Source organism: Anser brachyrhynchus, assembly GCF_964034855.1.
Source record: "Anser brachyrhynchus genome assembly, chromosome: 15".
NCBI lineage: Eukaryota > Metazoa > Chordata > Aves > Anseriformes > Anatidae > Anser > Anser brachyrhynchus.
Window position 1 is genome coordinate 14690220 of NC_137733.1, and position 17484 is coordinate 14707703.

Below are 17484 nucleotides of genomic sequence, written 5' to 3' on the forward strand. Positions count from 1 at the left end.
CGGCTTGCCGTGAGATTGACGGGTGTTCCGGCCAATCCTGAGGCAGCGTTCTAAACAGAGGTGCTGCCTCTTCTCGCCGTTGGCTGCGTGACCTGTCAATCAGTCGGACCTTCCCAGCCCCTTTCCGGCAGGGGGAAACGCTAGGTAGGAAGGGTGAGAGGAGGGGAGAAGGAAAGCGGTCAATGAGACGAGCCTCAGCGGCGGAGCGACAGGCGGGCGGACCAATAGCAGCGCTCCTTCCCCCCTCCTCCTCCCTCCCTCCCGTGCGGCGGGGCAGAGCAGGGGGCCCCCCCCCATCGCCCCTTCCCCGTTGGTCTGTCCCACCGCGGGCCTGGCGGGCTAGGTTGAGTTAGCGGCTCGGACCATCGCACCCGGCGGGCGGAGGGGGGGGTGTGCGTGCGGGCGAGGAGGAGGAAGAAGGAGGAGGAGAAGGAAGGAAGGGGGGGGGGGGGGGACGCGATTTAAAGAGACAGGCGCCGAGCGGGCGGCCGGCTGCAGGGGAGCGGCAGCGGGCGGGGCCTCGCCCCCTTTCCCCACACAGCCGCGCTCACACCGGGGGCGCCGCCGCCGGCCCTCCCCCCCCCCCCCCCCCCCCCCCCCAACGTTCCTTTCCCCTCCCGGCGGCTTCTATGAGGTAGAGGGAGCGGCCGGCGGCCGGTGGCAGCCGCCTGAGGGAAGCCCCCATCTTTGTGTGTGTGTGGTGCGAGGCACAGCCGCCGCCGCCGCGCTTTGTTCGGGGGCCGGGGCTCTATGTGGCGGCCCCCGCGGCGGCGGGAGGCGGCAGGAGGCGGCGGGAGGGGCCCGAGCCCCTGAGGAGGGCGGAGGAAAGGGGAAAAGAAGGAGGGGGGGGGGGGGACGGGGACGGGGACGCGCGCGCGCGGCCCCGGCCCCGTGCCCGCGCCTGGCGCTGCGGAGGAGGAGGAGGAGGAGGAGGAGGAAGAAGAAGGGGGGGAGGAAGGGGAAGGGGCCGGCTCGCTGCCCCCCCGGCCCGGCCCGGCCCGGCCCGGCCCGTTCCGCGGGCGGATTGATGTGGGGGGGTCTGACATGAGTCCGCCGGCGGCCGGGTGCTGCCATGTGACCGGCTTCAAGGTGGAGAACTGGAAGCAGAACCTGCGGGCCATCTACCAGTGCTTCGTCTGGAGCGGCTCGGCCGAGACCAGGAAGCGCAAGGTACCGGGGGGGCGGCCCGCACAACCCCCCCCCCCCCCCAAGGCCCTTCCCCTCTCTCCCTGCCCTTCCCCTCCCTCCCTCCCTCAGGGGACCGGGGGGGGGGGATCACGGGGGTCCCGAGCCCCCCTCTTGCAGCCCCGGGAGGGAGGGGGAGGACGGGGGAGGGGGGGCAGCGGGGCTGTACCGGGGGGCCACGACCCCCACCCCCCCGGGGGTCTCCTTCCTTCCTTGCCCCCTTCCCTCGTCGCCCCCTTCCCTTCCTCGCCACCTGCCCCGGCGGCTTCCCCCCCGCAGCCGTGCCGGGGCCGTTCCGCAGCGCCGCCGCCTCCCGGAGGTGCGGGAGGTACCGGAGGCTTCCCGGAACCCGGCGGCGGGGGAGGGGAGGGGAAGGGAGGGGAAGGGCCGGCAGGGGAGGGGAAGGGAAGGGAAGGGAGGGGAGCCCCGGGGCCATGGGCACGGCCGGCCCGCGGCCCGGCTTTGTGGGGCCTCGGCGTGTGTGTGTGTGTGGGGGGGAAGCCGCGAGGCACAATGGCCGGGGGGGGGGGGGTCCGCTTGGTTGATTTCCTTCTTAAATTTTTTATCCCTTTTCAAAATACAGCGCTGCTCGTTGGGATAAATCCCTTAGGGAACGGGATTCCTGCTGCGGTGGGGTTTGGGGGGAAGGAGCCCGCTCTGTAGGGCATGGAGAGGGAGGTGGGGGGGGGGTTGTGCCCGGAGTGTGTTGGTGCTCAGGGCAGGCACTGCACACGCCGGGAGAAAAATTCACCTTAATCAGGGGATTCCGGAGTTTTTCCCACCGATGTTTGAAAATTCAGCTCCTGGCGAAATGCGCGATTCTGGAGGATGCCCCTTAACTGTTCAACTAACTGCTGTTTTCCCTACAATCAACTAGTTTTTACTTGGAAGTGACTTTGCAGATTTCTATCACTGACGGTGTTAATGGCCGAGAAGGGGAGCGCAGCAGCTACACGTAGGAAAAGTTGGGGTTTGGGACAGCCCGGGTTCTGCTGGTGGTGAAGCAACCCATGAAAAACTTTCTGGTCCTGGCTGGTGCTCGTGAAGGTGCTCGGCTTATTCGTAAGGACTGGTAATGGTGTGAATGGTGGTCTTGAGGGGTGAGGCAGTTCGCAGTTCTCTGTTTGGTTTGTGTTCTCAGGACACTCCAGTTGTCCCTTTTTTACTTAAAGGGGAAAAAATGGGATCACAGAAGAAACGTTTTAAGTATAGTCACTCAGTTGGTAGCCCTGCAAAACATAGCCCAAGTTGCTTTCAACCTATAGAATCTATTGCAAACTACTATCATGAAGTACAGTAGTCTAAATCTGGTCTTATTTAACCTTCAGTGTGTCGAAATAAAAATGGTATATACTGCGGGGTACATACAGCTTAAGTGGAGGAAAAATACACGTGTGTTTTGGAATAAAAAATATAGGTGAGGAATGAAGATGTCTCAGGTGAATTTCATCAGTGAAATTAACGCTTTAACTTTCCTATTTTAATATGGAGCGTCCTTTGTAACCTGCATAGCATTTGTATGCTGCAACAGTTTGTTTTTTTTTTTCTTCTGAAATCTAACAGTAGTGATGCACTCATCATTGGTTAAAAATCAGCTGGCAATAAATAATTTCCTACTGTAATCAGCCTGTTCTCAATTCCTCTTTACTTCTTTGTACAGTCAGGCTCATAAAGCAGAACAAGATTGTTTCAAAATTATCATCTCACGGAAAACATCAGTTTTCCAAGTATGTGATAAAAATGCATATTTTTTTTTTGAGCAGGTTACCACCCACCCTGAAAATAGTTGGATTCTTGAATTCAGCCAGCCTGAAATGTGTGGGAGTAAGTGATCACAGACAGGGAGACACTTTGGCTGGATGAATTTGGGGTTCAGTTCCCAGTCTGCATTCATAAAGATTGAAGAAAGTGTATAAGCAGTAACGGTACTTAGCTCTGCTGCATGTGGAGACGAGACCTTCTGTAGATTTTTTCTTTACCGAAATCTCCGTCCACATGTATGCCTTGCAGCTTTAAATGTAAAATTTCATAAACAGCATTCTCTGTTTTGAGGGATGTTTGCAGTCTAATAGCTAGAAAATCCACTGTCCTTTATATAGGATTGTATATGTACACAGACATATTCTTTATATATAATATATAGGGTGTGTGTGTGTATATACATTTTAGGAGCACGTCTCTGACTTCTTGAGAGTACCAGTTCATTGGCGAGAATTCCCGTTCTTGATGCTAATCAAAATGAAGAAGTCAAATAAAGGTTTGGCGAGAGGCGATCGTCGTTTCTGTTGCAAAGCCAGGGACAATCACATCATTCAGTTACCGCAGAAAACATTCAAAATAGCTAGGTGATCATTAATAGGAAACGTTGATTAATTTAACTGTTATTCAAATGAACCTAGGTATAAAAAATGTTTTGGCTGTTGGTGCTAGGTAGCCAGATGTTAAATTGTTAGGTTTCTAGAATGCTAATGTACCACCTATCCCTCCTAAGGCTGTCTTAAAAATCAAGATAGCAATAGAAACTGCAGGGGGCAGAAAGTGTCCATTCCTCCCGTTTTACTTAGACTGCTTACTGCATTATGATTTGAAAGACCATTTTAACACTGCTTGCTGTTTGCTATTCATTTTTAATACGTACCTTTCCCACGAATAGCCTTTTATTAGCTTTAGCTCTCAGTTCAGCATGCTTTACGTCCAGGGTTTTAAATAAAATAGCTGTAGAGCGTTGTTTGTGGTTGGAAAGCTATCTCCTGAATGTAGATTTGAATTCTCAGTCGGAAGCGAGAGGTAAATACGAGTATACCTGTGAAGATGCTGGAATGCTGGTGAAGGGTTTCAGGACTGTATTCGCTTCTGAAGCGTTGCTTACGTGGGATTTCAGCTCTCATGCTGGTGCATCGTTGCGTCTGCATCAAGGAGCTAAGCTGTCGCTTGCCTCCCTGCATCTTGGCCAAAGTAGTAAGTGCAGCAGTTGTGCTACGTGCTCTGGTAGGAAGAGGCTTTGCCACAGTGTAGATGTGCTGCTGATGGTAAAGCAGAAGTGAAGACAAAACCCGAGTGTCAGATTGTTTGAGGAGTGGAACAGGAAAACGGGTAGAGGAAGAAATCAGAAGAATGGGGGGTCTTGGAATTGTAATAATGGAGAAAAAAAGTTGGAAGTAGATTTCAGCACTGAAGGTGTATGTCAGATGGCACAAAATCAGTGCTGACTGTCTTGACTTTGGGACTTTGACCAGTAAGCCTTGATTTTTAATTTGTGGTAGTATCTGTTTGGTGAATAAGAGCTTTGCCAGCAACTTCTGTAGGTCATGGACTTTACCTTGAGTATTTTGATGTAGAAAATACTTCCCAAGTAACACCGTATAGGAGGTCCTTAAATTTGACAGCATTGCTTCCTGCTCAGGAATTATGGAAGAGGCAGAGGATGCTAAAAAGACTTCCTGCCAGCCCTTCACGTCAGCTTCTCCGTCTTGTCTGTAGAGCCACACTTGAAAAGCTTTGCTTATTCCTTTGCAGTTACAGATGAGGAAAATCTGTTTTGCAGTGCTGAACAGTTCCTGGTCCCCATCAGAGAACAGTTAGACATGTAGATGCATCTTTGTGTCTTGCAGTTGGTAAGTAATGGCTTCAGCACTTGAAGGGCAGCTGCCTTTACAATTAAATTCCGTCTTGTTGGACCTCCTGCCTTGGAGGCAAGCTGCCCTTCCAGTTCTGAATGGGTCTTACATAGCTGCTCTGAAAAGGTGCTTGATGTTGTGATGAAGTGATCTGGTAGTCATGAGCGTGGCCATGGTACGGACAAGGTCCTGTCTGAAATTTCAGAATGTTTTGTGTTTCTGACAACAGACCAAAGCATAATTGCCTGTCCCAGGCTCTCTTTGATAGTGGGCACATTCTAGCATATTTCTTCTTATTGTTCTTCCATTATTCTTTCTTCATATGGCCGCTCCAAGCCAATGATGCTTTCAGATTTGAAGAAACATTCTTCTTTATTGGTGGTGATCTGTCCGCAGGTATTCATCTCCCCACTCACGTGTATTCACTTCTGACTTTGAATCCTTTCTTCCTTCTAATAATTCAGAGAATTAGTTCATAGATACTTGAAACCAAAATGACTTCGGTTCATTTCCTAACTTCCAGAGTAGGAAAAGTTTGATAATCTCCTAGCAAATAAATGCTGTGTCATATTTTCAGTAGCAAATATTGTGGTTCAGTCCATATTGACGGGTTAAGTTCTTGCTGAAATGACCTTCTCCTTGAATGCCTGTTGAGGCATGCTTGCTCTCTTGCTTTCTCCCTTACAGCCTTGCCTCGTGTACCTGTCCAGGAACAGGGAAGCGTTGCTGAGGCAATTTGCTTTTTATCATAACAGATGGGCGAGGAACCTTACCAGGCTGTGCTGCCTTCTCAGACTTGGTATTTTTATTTCGTAAATTAATAAGGAAATCTTAGCTTGTTTTTCTTTAACATTTTTAGCATATGCACCAAACTTCTGGATTACAAATCCCGTGGAGAATTTGAAAGAGGATTCCAGGATTCGAGAAGCGTGTCTCTCTTTCAGCTGCATACTCCGCTTTGGCTGCCTGTGTGAGCTATCTGATTCACAAACTCGGGAAGGATGTTCTTGCCATGTGTTGTGGGGACTACCTTCTCCCTGAAGGCCCGTAAGAAGTGTCAAAATCAACTGCAAGCTTCATTATTCCGAAAGTCTCCAGTTCTGTAAACGAACAACCTTCCTTAGCCCTTAACCTCTAAGGAGTAAAAAGGTCCTTAAACGTGCTGAAGGTAATGTTCTCTTTCCTCTGGGTGTGAAGGCACAGCCTGCGGTACAAGAGTTCCCAGGCGTTAGGTTTTACTCTGCACGCAGTAGAGCCTTGCATACGGGGCTTCTGTTAGCAAAGCCACGTTGAGAATGCCCCCCTGCGCTGATGTCTGTGGCATCGAGGAAGAATATAATACAAGTCGTTCCTCTTCTCGTTGGTGTTCATCCCTGCTGTGTCCCCTATACCGTGGTTTTTAAAGAAATGGTTGGTTTCTTGGCCAAAGGTTAGGAAGTAGCCTTGTGCCATGAATTCCAAGGTAACCAATACCAGTTCTGAAGCTGTGCGATCCGAACCATCAGGACTTAGCAGAACACTTGTGCCCACCTTCGCAGGTCAGCACTTAGAGTCAGATGTCTGATACAAAGGTTACACAGTTCCCTATCACTGAGGCTGATTCATGAGTAGTAAATAGTTCTGTTTCTTTTTAATATGGATGGAGAGACAAAAGGGCAAAGGAAACACAGACTTCCCGGACTTTACTCTGAAGAAGGCTGCTTCTTTTCCTGTAGTCCTATCAGGAGTAAAGGTTTGCTAACAGCCAGGCTGTTTTCTGGGAGGCAACTGTAGCATCTCTTTCATTTTTTCTGAAGTCAATGATCTTACTTGCTTAAAAAAAAATAAAAAACACACCCAAAGTGTTGAAACCTTTAAAACCAGAATGACAGCTAATAGCGTGAAGGTGAGCAGAGCAGAATGGGTTTGCTTGATTTGTTGGACTATCTGTTGAGCTTTATTTTAAGCCGTCAAAGCTTTAAACCCCAAACAAAGGCTAGCTGATATCCTCATTTTTGTTTCAGGCCTTAATCTGTAGCGCTAACGTGAAACCAGAGCTGCAGATCAGTTCGAAACCTTCTACCTTCTTTCTTTCATTTGAGGATTTTCTGTCTTAGTGCTGCAGTAACAAATCAACGGGTAAATGCTGCAGACTGGTGGTGCAAGTCGCCTGCTTGCGACTTGTTGATTCCCCTTCTCCTGGCTTACTACTTCTTGAGTCTTTAAGCAAAAAAAAAAAAGTATGTTTTCCTTTGGATGTACTCCGGGGGTTCTGCTTTGTAACAACTGCTGTCACAAATGTTAGCGCGGATCCCTGTGGTGGCTGATCTGTTTTAAACCAGAGAAGGATTATCTCAGTTAAAATGTTTGTGTTTCTCACACAAAACCTAGCACCCATAGTTTTTCTTGGTTTTGCATGATTGACTTAGGACTCTGACTTGATGCCTGTTTGCTTCCTGGTGGATGGAGAGATGTAGGGCTCTTATTGGCCAAATGAAATTGAAGGTATGGCTGGAAACAACTTGCATTTTTTTTTTAAATTTTTGTATTCTCGTGATTCTCCAAATACTTCTGGTGGAGCTGTAGCATATGGCAGCATCGAAGGTGAGGAGATGCATGCACACTCATGCATATCAGGCAGTGGCATCACAGGAAAGGCAATCTGAAGGTGACCTGTGTGCGTTCTGCTGGATTTACTAGAAATGTATTGTAAAAAAGTCATCTTTGTTAGAGCCCCTCTGGGCTTGGACAGCACGAGCTGCCTAGAGCAGCTGTCTCGAGGCTCTTGTTAACCTGTGGGCAGTGGAGCTAAGTGAGTGAAATGCTATGATGGCATTACAGCGTATTTTGTTAGCCTGGCCCGTGTTGTCAGCAAGCGGTGCTGGAGTGCGTGGAGAGCCGTATGTTATCCGAGAGGGCATCCTGTCCTGGGCAGAAGCGGTTCTGGAAGCTGATGGATGTATTCGGACGGGGTGAAAGGCCCTGTCTTGGTAGTTGTGTTCTTTTGCATATCGATTTGGCAGTCCTTTATGTACACCCTGCTTAATTCAAGATAAGAACTTTGCTGCATTAGCTTGTAGTACAATCAAGGCTGAAACGAGTTAGTCATTGTAAAATTAACCTCCATTCTCTTCAAAACGTGTTTCCAAATAGTGGTACCTATTGGTACCTACAATAGTGGTATGAATGCAACTCGCATAGCAACTTCGGAGTGACGCCTGGTTTACTTCAGTGCCAGGACAGCCTCTGCCGTGTCGCTATCTCCTATTTAAGAAAAAGACTGGTTTTATCTATTCAAGACCTGTTTGATGATCAGTAAAGTGAACTGTTACCAGACACCAATTGACTCCGAGTAACCCGAGATTCACTTTATCAGTAGGTGACTGATTAGCAAACAGCCTGTCTCCTCACATTCTTTTGTGCACGAAATAAAGCAAATATTCAGACTTTTTTCAGTTCTTCAGTCAAGGTTTTTTGAAAGCCTGTCAGCTATGTGTAACGCTACTTAAAAATTCTTGATTTTTTTTTTCTGAGTATCTGCTGATTTTTTTCCAAGTTGGTGAAGATTTTTTTTGTTTCCTTCTTCCTTTCCTGTGCTTAATGGAGCTCGAAATTAACATGATTCTTCTTGTCTGCCTTGTGCATGGCTGGTGATGTCAGCCTATCCCTGGGAAATACTTCTCTGAAGGTCTACAGTGTACTAAATCTGTCACTGAATTAAAAAATTGTGTATTTGGCAAGGTGAAACGCAAAAAAAGAGTGGGCATGGTAACAAAAGTTGTTTTCAACACACTTAACAAATGCAGTATCTTTTTTAGCTTAAACATTGGGGCCAGGGCAAATTCTGGTGTACTGTGACAAATTCTGACAACACGAAACATGCCAAATATTTTAAACATCCTCATATTCTTCACGGCAGTGAGAAGCAGCTGGCTAAACGTGACATTGCCTTAATAGTAAGTGCAGAAGAGAACCTGCGTTTTGCCGCGCTCCCAGCCACGCTCCTCCTGCACCGCGCTGCTTTGCAGCGTGGCACTTGCTTTCCACGCACAGCTGAGCTCTTCTGCTTGTACACGTAGGCTGTAGAAATCTAACTCTGTGCTTATTCACTGAGTTGTGTTTATGTAGAATTAAACAGTAGAGGTGATTAATCTACATTTCAGTTTATTAGAATATCTCGTTTTTTTCATTATTGCCGTCGCCCGGAGTTCTGTGTTGCAGTGCATGCCCTTGTACGTTAAACCAGTTGTTTTCATCCATGTCTATGCAAATCCACAGGTTAGAAAGTAATATGTATACCTGTAAAGAGTGAAAATTGCAAAATTAGCAATAAGACACATTTCTTTTGCTTAAGCACACAAAAGACCTAGTAGTATTTGGATACAGCTAAGTGGATAATGGAGTATCAAGCGCCGAGTTCCATTTGTGGTGATTGCCTTGCCTTTCACTCAAAAGTTCATGTGTCTAAGGAGCCTTTTTGTTGGGATTTGGTGTCAGATTTCTCTTTCTGAATATAACGTCAGGGCTTCTATATGTATGTTTTGCTTCTGTTTGTAAAGGGCTTTTGTTTTCCATAAAATACAAACTTGAGTTGTCTTAGTGCAGTGTGTTGGCACAGAGAGGGAGAAAACGGCATCTCCATAACCTTTATTATTGCACTTCCTCACCCCCCTTCCCAATAATTTCTGTAATAAAAACACAGATGATTCCTCCCATCCCCGTTGTGTCTTTGAACCGCCTAATGTTACTTGACAGAGTTACAATTTGGGCTCCTGTCCTGTGCGTTCAGACTTGTTGTTGCACGCAAGTCAGATTTTAAAGGATGTTCTTTAGAATATACTTGGCAAATAAAAGTAAGATTTATCTCACACCAGATGTATGACAACTTTATAAGCGAAGACAGCTGAGATAGCTGACTCATTCTGATACCTCATTTCTGGTAGGTGAGGTTTTGTGACCCTGTGCCCTCTGGTGACAAATGCAGAATTTGTCTTAGGGTTATATGTTTTTCTTTGCCTAGCTGGGCTTGGTTATCTCCATGATACTGCCCCGTTTTGTTCTTAAACTGGCTTGCTGGGCAGAAAATGACTAGGGTGAAGTTCTCATGTAGATGTGTTTTCTGTACATTGCTGACTTTGGTCGTGCTCACTTAACAGGCGTCCTTCCTCCCAGGTTAATTGTCGGGTATGTTTTGCTGTTAACACTGCTAATTATTTGGGCATTCCTGACTCCCATTTGTGTTTATGGTAGTGGGATGATCTTAACAGTGTTGTGGAGAGCAGAGTAGAAAAGGCAGTGAAAATAGTTTCAGGAGTTACTGCGAGTTATATGTGTGAAGAGGAACAAGGTTTTGTTCTAAGAGGTTGTTCCACAAGGAAATTGGTCCTAGGCTTCATCCAACATAATTTTACATTACTACTTCTAATGATTCGTTTCGCTGTCATGTCGTAATTCTGCTTCTTGCGACTTTTCTTGATGTTTAATTTTAGTGTTGCCCCCAGTAAATTCACTTTCTTTTCTTTATCTCCTTAGAATTTTCTGCATTGATTCAGTTGCCAGGATCGATTCAGACTTGCACGTGCAGAGGAGTCGCTCTCAATCACTTGTTTGCTAATTGAAGGGGCCTGAGTCACAAAGTGGAGTGGTACCAAAATTCATAATTCTACGGAGTAGCAGTGTATGTTTGTGAAATAGTGCCAAGTTTAAAAACGAAAAATATACCTGGAGCATTAGTGAGCTTGCTTTACGATGCTAAGTAAATCTTTTGTCCCTCCGTGTGGCTAAGTATTTGGCAAAAAGGAAACTTAAGGGAAGGGAACACGTGCCTGAGCTCACAGGGACGTGTCATGGTTGGCATGCGAGTTTTTCAGGCCCTTCATGAAAGATTTCAGGCAGCAGGAGGTGGGGTCTTTGCCTTTCGTAAAGAGCTGCATACTGCAGAAGTCTGACTGCAGAGGAAGAAGCAATCAGCAAAGAACTCGTTTTGCACTAACCTGAAGAACAACCGTGTTAGAGCAATTTGTTGTAAAGCAAGGCAGTTCTGGAAGTACGTTGTCCCTGCAGGTTGGAGCTGTTGTGCAAACAAATTGTTTTAAGCAGTGGTAAAAAGAACACAGGAAGATGACATGAAGCAGGAAAACACAAGTTAGCAAATCTGACAGACGTTAAAAGCTCGAGTTAAAATGTGAAAGCGAGCTGTATCTGTGGGTCTTGGTGAGACACAAACATGGATGGAATTGGCACGTGGTTTGGGTGACAAAAATCCATTCAGATGCAGTATGGATGTAGCAGGGCAGTATTTGACTTACTGGAGGAGCAAGAGACGTGAAGTTTGGAAGTTGCCGTGAGTTATCGCTGAAGGATAGCACCTTGGGGGACGAGAGATCCAGCGCCTCGGCTGTGGGTACGTGCCTTTCCTTCACAGCTTAAGGAATTACCAGCTCTAGGCAGCGTGTTCTTGCTGTCACGCCATTCACTACCTCGTATTGGTGCGGTCGTGCTGTGAACCAGAAAGAAGAACAGTTAAGGATGAAAAAAACCTTTTTTTTTCTTCTTAATACTATTTCAGCTGGGTTGGCTGTATGCTGTGTGTCAGCGTGGGGCTGAACGAGCAGCTGTACAGCTGGTAGCTGGCGGGGAGGAGCGCCTGGGTGATGGGAGAGGACCTGAGTGCTAATGCTTGGAGGATGCTCAAGGCACTCTGAGCAGCAATTGCTGCAGCGTGCAACTGCTGCCTTTCTCCTGACTTTGCCGCTGACAGATTCTGTTTGAACGTTCTCCACGTACTCCTTGTCTCTTCTGTAGAGTGTGGCTCGTCCCTAACTTCATCTGAAAGGTGCCGTGATGGTACCTGCTATCGCTCGTGTGGCGTGCTTTCACGGGCGTGCTGGTGTGTGCTGAGCCCGGTGTATGACACGTGTCTCATGTTCTGCAGTCATGAGAGCTTACCCCTCTATGCAAATAACGTGCTCCTCCTCCAGTTTCCTTGTGAAAAATAAATGAACCAGAGAGTGTAGAATGCCCGTAATTTGTGATCAGCTATTACAGAAAATCCACTTTTCACATTCACATTTTCACATTGCATTTAATTTAATGAAATGAATAGTGTTTTTCTAAGTAATCAAGTTATGAGCACTTGTTTCCCTCTATTAACAGGCCTGTCTCTAAGTTAAGATTTCTGTCTTTTATAATCAAACTCTGTTGAGATGTTTCAACTCTTCTCTTTTTTTAATTTTTAATTTTATTATTATTATTTTTGTTCAGAGCATCTGGTCACGGGGCATGTGGCTAGCTCATATTGCATATAGTTGAGGATGATGGGATAATGGGATTGTAAATTAGCTATTTATGGTACTGGTTTTCCTCTGGCCTACTCCCTTGTGTAGTCTAGAGCAGCCCGAAGGCTGTTCTAAACCGTGCCAGCTGGCTGTAGCCCTGAGGGACTGGGATGCCAGATGGAGACAGCAGGAGAATAGCAGCACTCCAGTGAAACCCCAGCGCACCCATCCCGGGGTCGAGGAGAGGTGCTGGTGCCCTGCAGCCCCACCAGGACATCCTTGGGCAAGGGCTCGTGCTGGTCTCATCCCTCCGGTACCGGAGCAGCCATCAAGGGACTGGATGAGCATCTGTGGACCTGCTCGTGAGGAGATGCGCAGTATGGCAAGCAGCTTCTGAAATGTTTTGAATGTGTTAGTGCCTCCTTTTTTCCCAGTTCTATGTTTCCTTACTGTATCTGCAGTGTTGTATTCCATAGGTTGTACAGATAATCAGATCAAAAATACCATAATATTGAGCAACTGCAATATTACCTGATATGTTATCTTGTTTTTTTCTCCCACCATCTATAAAATACCCAGAAAATAAGCAGCTTGCTATCACTAATGCACTTTCTTTTTTTCAAAAATACCCTTCATATTGCTGCATGAGAGTGCCTGCTTTAAGCGTGCTCAGAATGGAAGGTTTCAGAAGTCTTAATCACCTCATTTCATGAGCTTTCTAGCTTCTACTGAAATAAATTTCTTAGAAAAGCAATGAAATGTGTGGTCAGTGCTACGGCAGTAGGTAGGTCTGCTGGTCCACCTCAGCCCTGCAACCCTCTTAATCCGTGAGCTCAGAGACAGTGGTCTTCTAGCAGCAGCTTAGCCTCATACACACAGAAGCTGTTCTTTGCAAAAAACCCACCCATTTGAAGATTTCCATCTTGTGGAGGTGAGGGTAGTAAACAAGTGAAACGCCCTGAAGGATCCTATCATCTGATGGCTGCTCAAACAGTAGATATTTTCTAGAGGAGCTCAGAGACTCAAACTACCTGATGTTTCATCACACTCTTGCCCCAGAAGGCATTGCTCTTGTTGCCCCATTAATGCAGATAACACTTCTAATCCAGCTGCCCGAAATAGCTGTCAAGCTTGGATTTTACTTTGGTGGCACTTGCCGCACAGATAGTTGATGTAGCTCAAAATACTGAACTGTAGCTTGGAAAAAAAAATAATAAAGGAGTGTAATCTTATTTTTGTCAGATTTTTCAAGTGTCTGATTTAAATAAAACTAATAAAGACAATTTTACATATAAAAGGCCTTTCAGTTCCCTAGAAATGCATACGCTCCTTGAGCATAACAAATAAAGAAAGCTGTAGGCCTCCAGAACCTTATGGGTGCTAGCAGGAATAGGCAAGGAAGGATGGATGTGCCCTTTATCTTCCATGCTCCCATGGTTATCCATGCTGGAGGAGAGCTACAAGCAGAATGGACCCCAGAAAGCAGTGACTCACATCGTCTCCCTGGATAGTCATTGTCTCCCTAAATAGCATCTCTGGCTCTATGGCCCAATCTTTTTGTAATCCCCTAGGACGTTTCTGAAATTTGGGATTTGGCATTTTGTCGTTGGTGGAAACGGCGAGTGACTTAAAGCCGTGTCTATCAGAAGTTAGCTTGAACTAACAAAGTACTGGGAAGGAAGGTAAGGTGAGAAACAAGGTACAAGCAGCTCTGGAGGAACGGAGAACAGAATTTTCAATGCCAGCACACAACACAGAAGTGGAGGTAGTAAAATTTTCTGTTAGAAAAACCCACCACCAATTCTAATTATTTTCCTTTGAGCGATGAATTTGAGATGGGCGCAGGAAGTGAGATGTGGATGGATGCTGTGACTTAACTGGTGCTGTGGAGCAGGGCAGTAGAGTTTAAGTGGTGGTGCTGTGCCCCAGAAGACTGAAATCTGGTCCGTGGACACTTCACATGCAACCGTGCCCCTGGATGAAGTTTGGTCTTCCCAACCAATGCAGCATTAATTTCATCATTTAAAGCCAGTATTAAGAAGCTCTAGATGTACTCTCCTGATTTCTTTCCAGAGTAGGTCTTTCCAAACTGACTTCAGTCACAGAACCTGCTGCAGCTCACTTTCCTCCTCTTTGCTGGGTGTTTTCGCCAACTTTTTTCATGTAGGGATGCTTCAAATCTCAGGGCATTGGAACTCCCTAGCAAGATATGGGATTAATTGCAACCACTTGCTCACAAAATCCTCAGTGCGCATTGTCATTTAATTGTCTCTCATGTTGTCATGTTTGAGAGTTGAGAGGTATGTTGTATGTACGTATAGCTGTGCGTTTGAGCCAAGGCTTTTCAAGGAAACCGTCATGTTTCCCTTCTGGCATGCATAAACCTACTTTCCATGTAAAATCATACTGATTGTGATGCCCATTAGACTGTTCCTGTAACTTGAAGCATACTTTTATATCCAGCTAGTACTAATTGTGAGTTAGGTGTTCTGGTTTTGTTTTTTTAAGAGATTAAATACTCTTGTGTCGGTTTTCTTCAGTGCTGAATGCCATACCCTCGCTTACTCATACGCTTCAGGTCATCCTGCTTAGCCTTTGGGGCTTAAATATTTCTTTTATTTGTTTTGTTTGTTTATTTTTTATTTTTTGGTTTTTTTTTTGTTTATTTCTTTATTTTATTTTATATTCTAAGTTAAGATCTTGGCAGTAGAATGCTTAATCTGTGAAATCGATTCTATCAGCATTAATATTTTACATTTCTGGTTCATGAAGCAAAATAAAGCTGCACTGTATGTGTGGCTGATGGTTGGTGGAATCTCATAACTGCCTCTAGAGAAAAAAATGTAGCAAACCAGATCAAAGGCTAGAAGTCATGCTCTGTAGTCCTACCAATTTTGCAAAGCAAAAGGAGGTGTAAGTGTGATGAGTCTTCAAGCAGGAAGGGGTTTCCATCATGTTTTTGTTGGCATCGTGGCTTTCCTCACTTCTCCCCGTATTTTTATTTTTATTTCAATATTAAACTTGCATTAAGAAGCTCTGTCTTGAGGTTTCTACTCTTAGGTAGTTAGCTGGAGAAGCGGGACGGAAGGCTACGGGTCTGCCAGGCAGGAGTCCCGAGTGCAGCTGGTTTGGATGTAATATCTTCGACCTTCCAGGGAGGCCAGAGGTGGGTTGGAGCCGCACGTAACCTGCAGGTAATGGCATGCAGCGCTGGGGAGCACAAAAGATTTGACAAATGCTGAAATACAGGGTGAGTAATCGCCTCGGTGAGTGCTTCTCTCTGCAGTTTGCACCTAGCTTTCGGGGCAGCTTCCTTCGTGTCAGGTTGGTTTGACTGGATGCTCGGTGGTTTTGCTCTAAGCAGAAATCTGTTGGGCTGTTCGTGATAGTTTCCCTTCTGTAACCGGTCCTCGGTGCGTGGCCTCCCTCACGGGCAGCCTTGTTTTCTAGGGCTGTGTCCCCTCCCACCCCAAATACCTTGAGTTTCCCTTGGTGTTCCTGCCTCTTTGGCTGCGTGCTGCCTTTTTCCATAGGAATTGTTTGTTTGCAGTTCAGGGACATGCCTGCCTTTCTGCGCCATGCAGCCCTCACCGGGAGCCCACCCTTTCAGGTCTGGTGCTGGAGCGCTGCTCCTGGCGCTATCTGAGGAGGCTGCTCCTCGTGCCAAGGTTGGAAGTGTTAATCTCGCTGCAGACCGGGGTGATAATTCATTGCTGTCACAGCAACACATGCTTAAAGTTGCCTCTTGCCAGATTCGTTGGCTATACGCTACACCAGAGAAAATTATTTCAAGAGTCTTATTGCATAGCCAGATGCTGTAGGACTCGTGCAATCCACCTCCCTTCCCCCTTTTTATGACTTCAGGGAGGAAAACAGCTCTGCAGTGAGGCACGTTCCTGCCGAGCGCTGGTGAAGAGGTAGAGGAACTTCTCCTCGCGGCTACCTCTTCTGGTTTTGCTTCGAGGGAAGTTCTGTTTGGTGTTCAGGCTAGAAAGGACAGAAGGAGTTTAAGGTAGGGGGAGTGGAGTTTAAAAATGAACTAAAACAGCAAGGGCGCTCTGTTCATGCTCCCTGCAATAGTTAAGTGTTGTGGAAGTTTTATGTTTTCGTTAAAAACGTGCTAATGACTAGATGGGCTTAACTTTTCCTGCCATCTGTGTCTTTACGGTCTTTCAAAAGAAAGAGAAGTCCTGTGAACCCTTGCTTGGCAGTGACCAGCACGCCTAGGCGCTGGCCTGCGAGGCTCTGCTTGATTTACTTAGAACCGTTTAGCTAGGTTGTTAGGTTGTTCTAATAGGACCTCACCTGGAATTTTTATTCTGTGTAATTGGGCTCTGTAAATGCCCGAGGATACATATCTTGCTTCTGGTATTTATGGCTGTAATTTACTAACTCTTTGCTATTATTTGGGCTAATTGGAAGGTGATGCTGCAAGCTGGATCACAAAGCAGAGGCCACCAGTGCTACTTGGTCTTCATCTCTGTCCCTTGCAAGTCTTCTACCAGCCTCTGTATCAGTGGCTGTTTTGTCTCTGGGATATTGCAGACCTCTGAAGAGGAAAATGGGGAGCTTTTTGTTACAGGATCTAAGGTCACCCAGGCAAGTCACTTAATGCACAGCTGCTGAAAGTACAGCGTTCAGTGCACAGTGGTGTTTGATTACCAGGGAGGGAGATGTGCAGGTTGTTTAGTAGGACAGAAACTTGCTGATGCTCTTCCCAGCATAAATGTCATAACATCTAGTGGCTAAGCGTTACATCACCAATAACTATTGTCTTTTATTTTTTAGAGAAGTTGCCATGGAAGTTAAATTATCCTGGATGCACTCCCGTAGATCAATATCCAGGCAAAAATGTGGCGCAGGGAAGTTTGCCGTAGTGTCACACACGTTATACGTGTTGTGCTATCTTCCCTACTTTTCATTCTTAGTGTCTTAATTATTTGCACTGCCAGGTTGTCAAGAATGCTATCTTGAGAAGCACATCTGGGAAGGACTTCTTTTGGACCTGTGTAAACCACCTCTTTACTTGGCAAAGATAGCTTTTAAGCAACTTGAGAGATACTCTTGAGAAGGCCTGAGGCAGTACTCTCAAATTCTTTTTTTAATCCTGCTGTAAAGCATAAAGGCAATGTATTTGTCCACAAAACACTGCACATGTTTATAACCATAGAAACAGAGCAAGAGATCAGGACTAGAAATCTGTACGGATTCGCATTTAATACTTTTGCTCTAGTCTACGTGAGATTACTGGCGATTTGCAATTGTAATAGTTTGCGTGAGAATCCCCTGGTCATGCTTCAAGCTCTGAACTGTTTTTTTTTCAAGTGAGGTATGCCACAGCAGTTCTATCTTTTGCAGAGGTAGAAGGTGTAGTAATTCGCTTTCACTCCCATGTTTTCCCTTGTTACCCCCATTCTACTGCAGTG

General features: G+C 46.3%; 1 protein-coding gene across 4 annotated transcripts in view; it reads left to right on the forward strand.

The window, feature by feature from the left end:
• The first annotated feature begins 231 nt into the window (after positions 1-231).
• The window catches only part of USP22 (ubiquitin specific peptidase 22), a 100027-nt gene continuing 82774 nt past the window's right edge, over positions 232-17484 (forward strand). The window contains exons 1-2 of one of the 4 annotated variants that reach the window (XM_080557447.1): positions 1031-1170; positions 10314-11184. Coding sequence is in view for 3 of the 4 variants with exons in the window: in XM_080557444.1 (XP_080413570.1) it covers positions 1045-1170 (126 nt within the window). In the remaining variant the exon portion in view is untranslated. Of the gene's footprint in view, positions 1171-10313; positions 11185-17484 lie in introns of all 4 variants that reach the window. The other 3 variants (XM_080557444.1, XM_080557443.1, XM_080557442.1) reach the window with 3 other exon arrangements.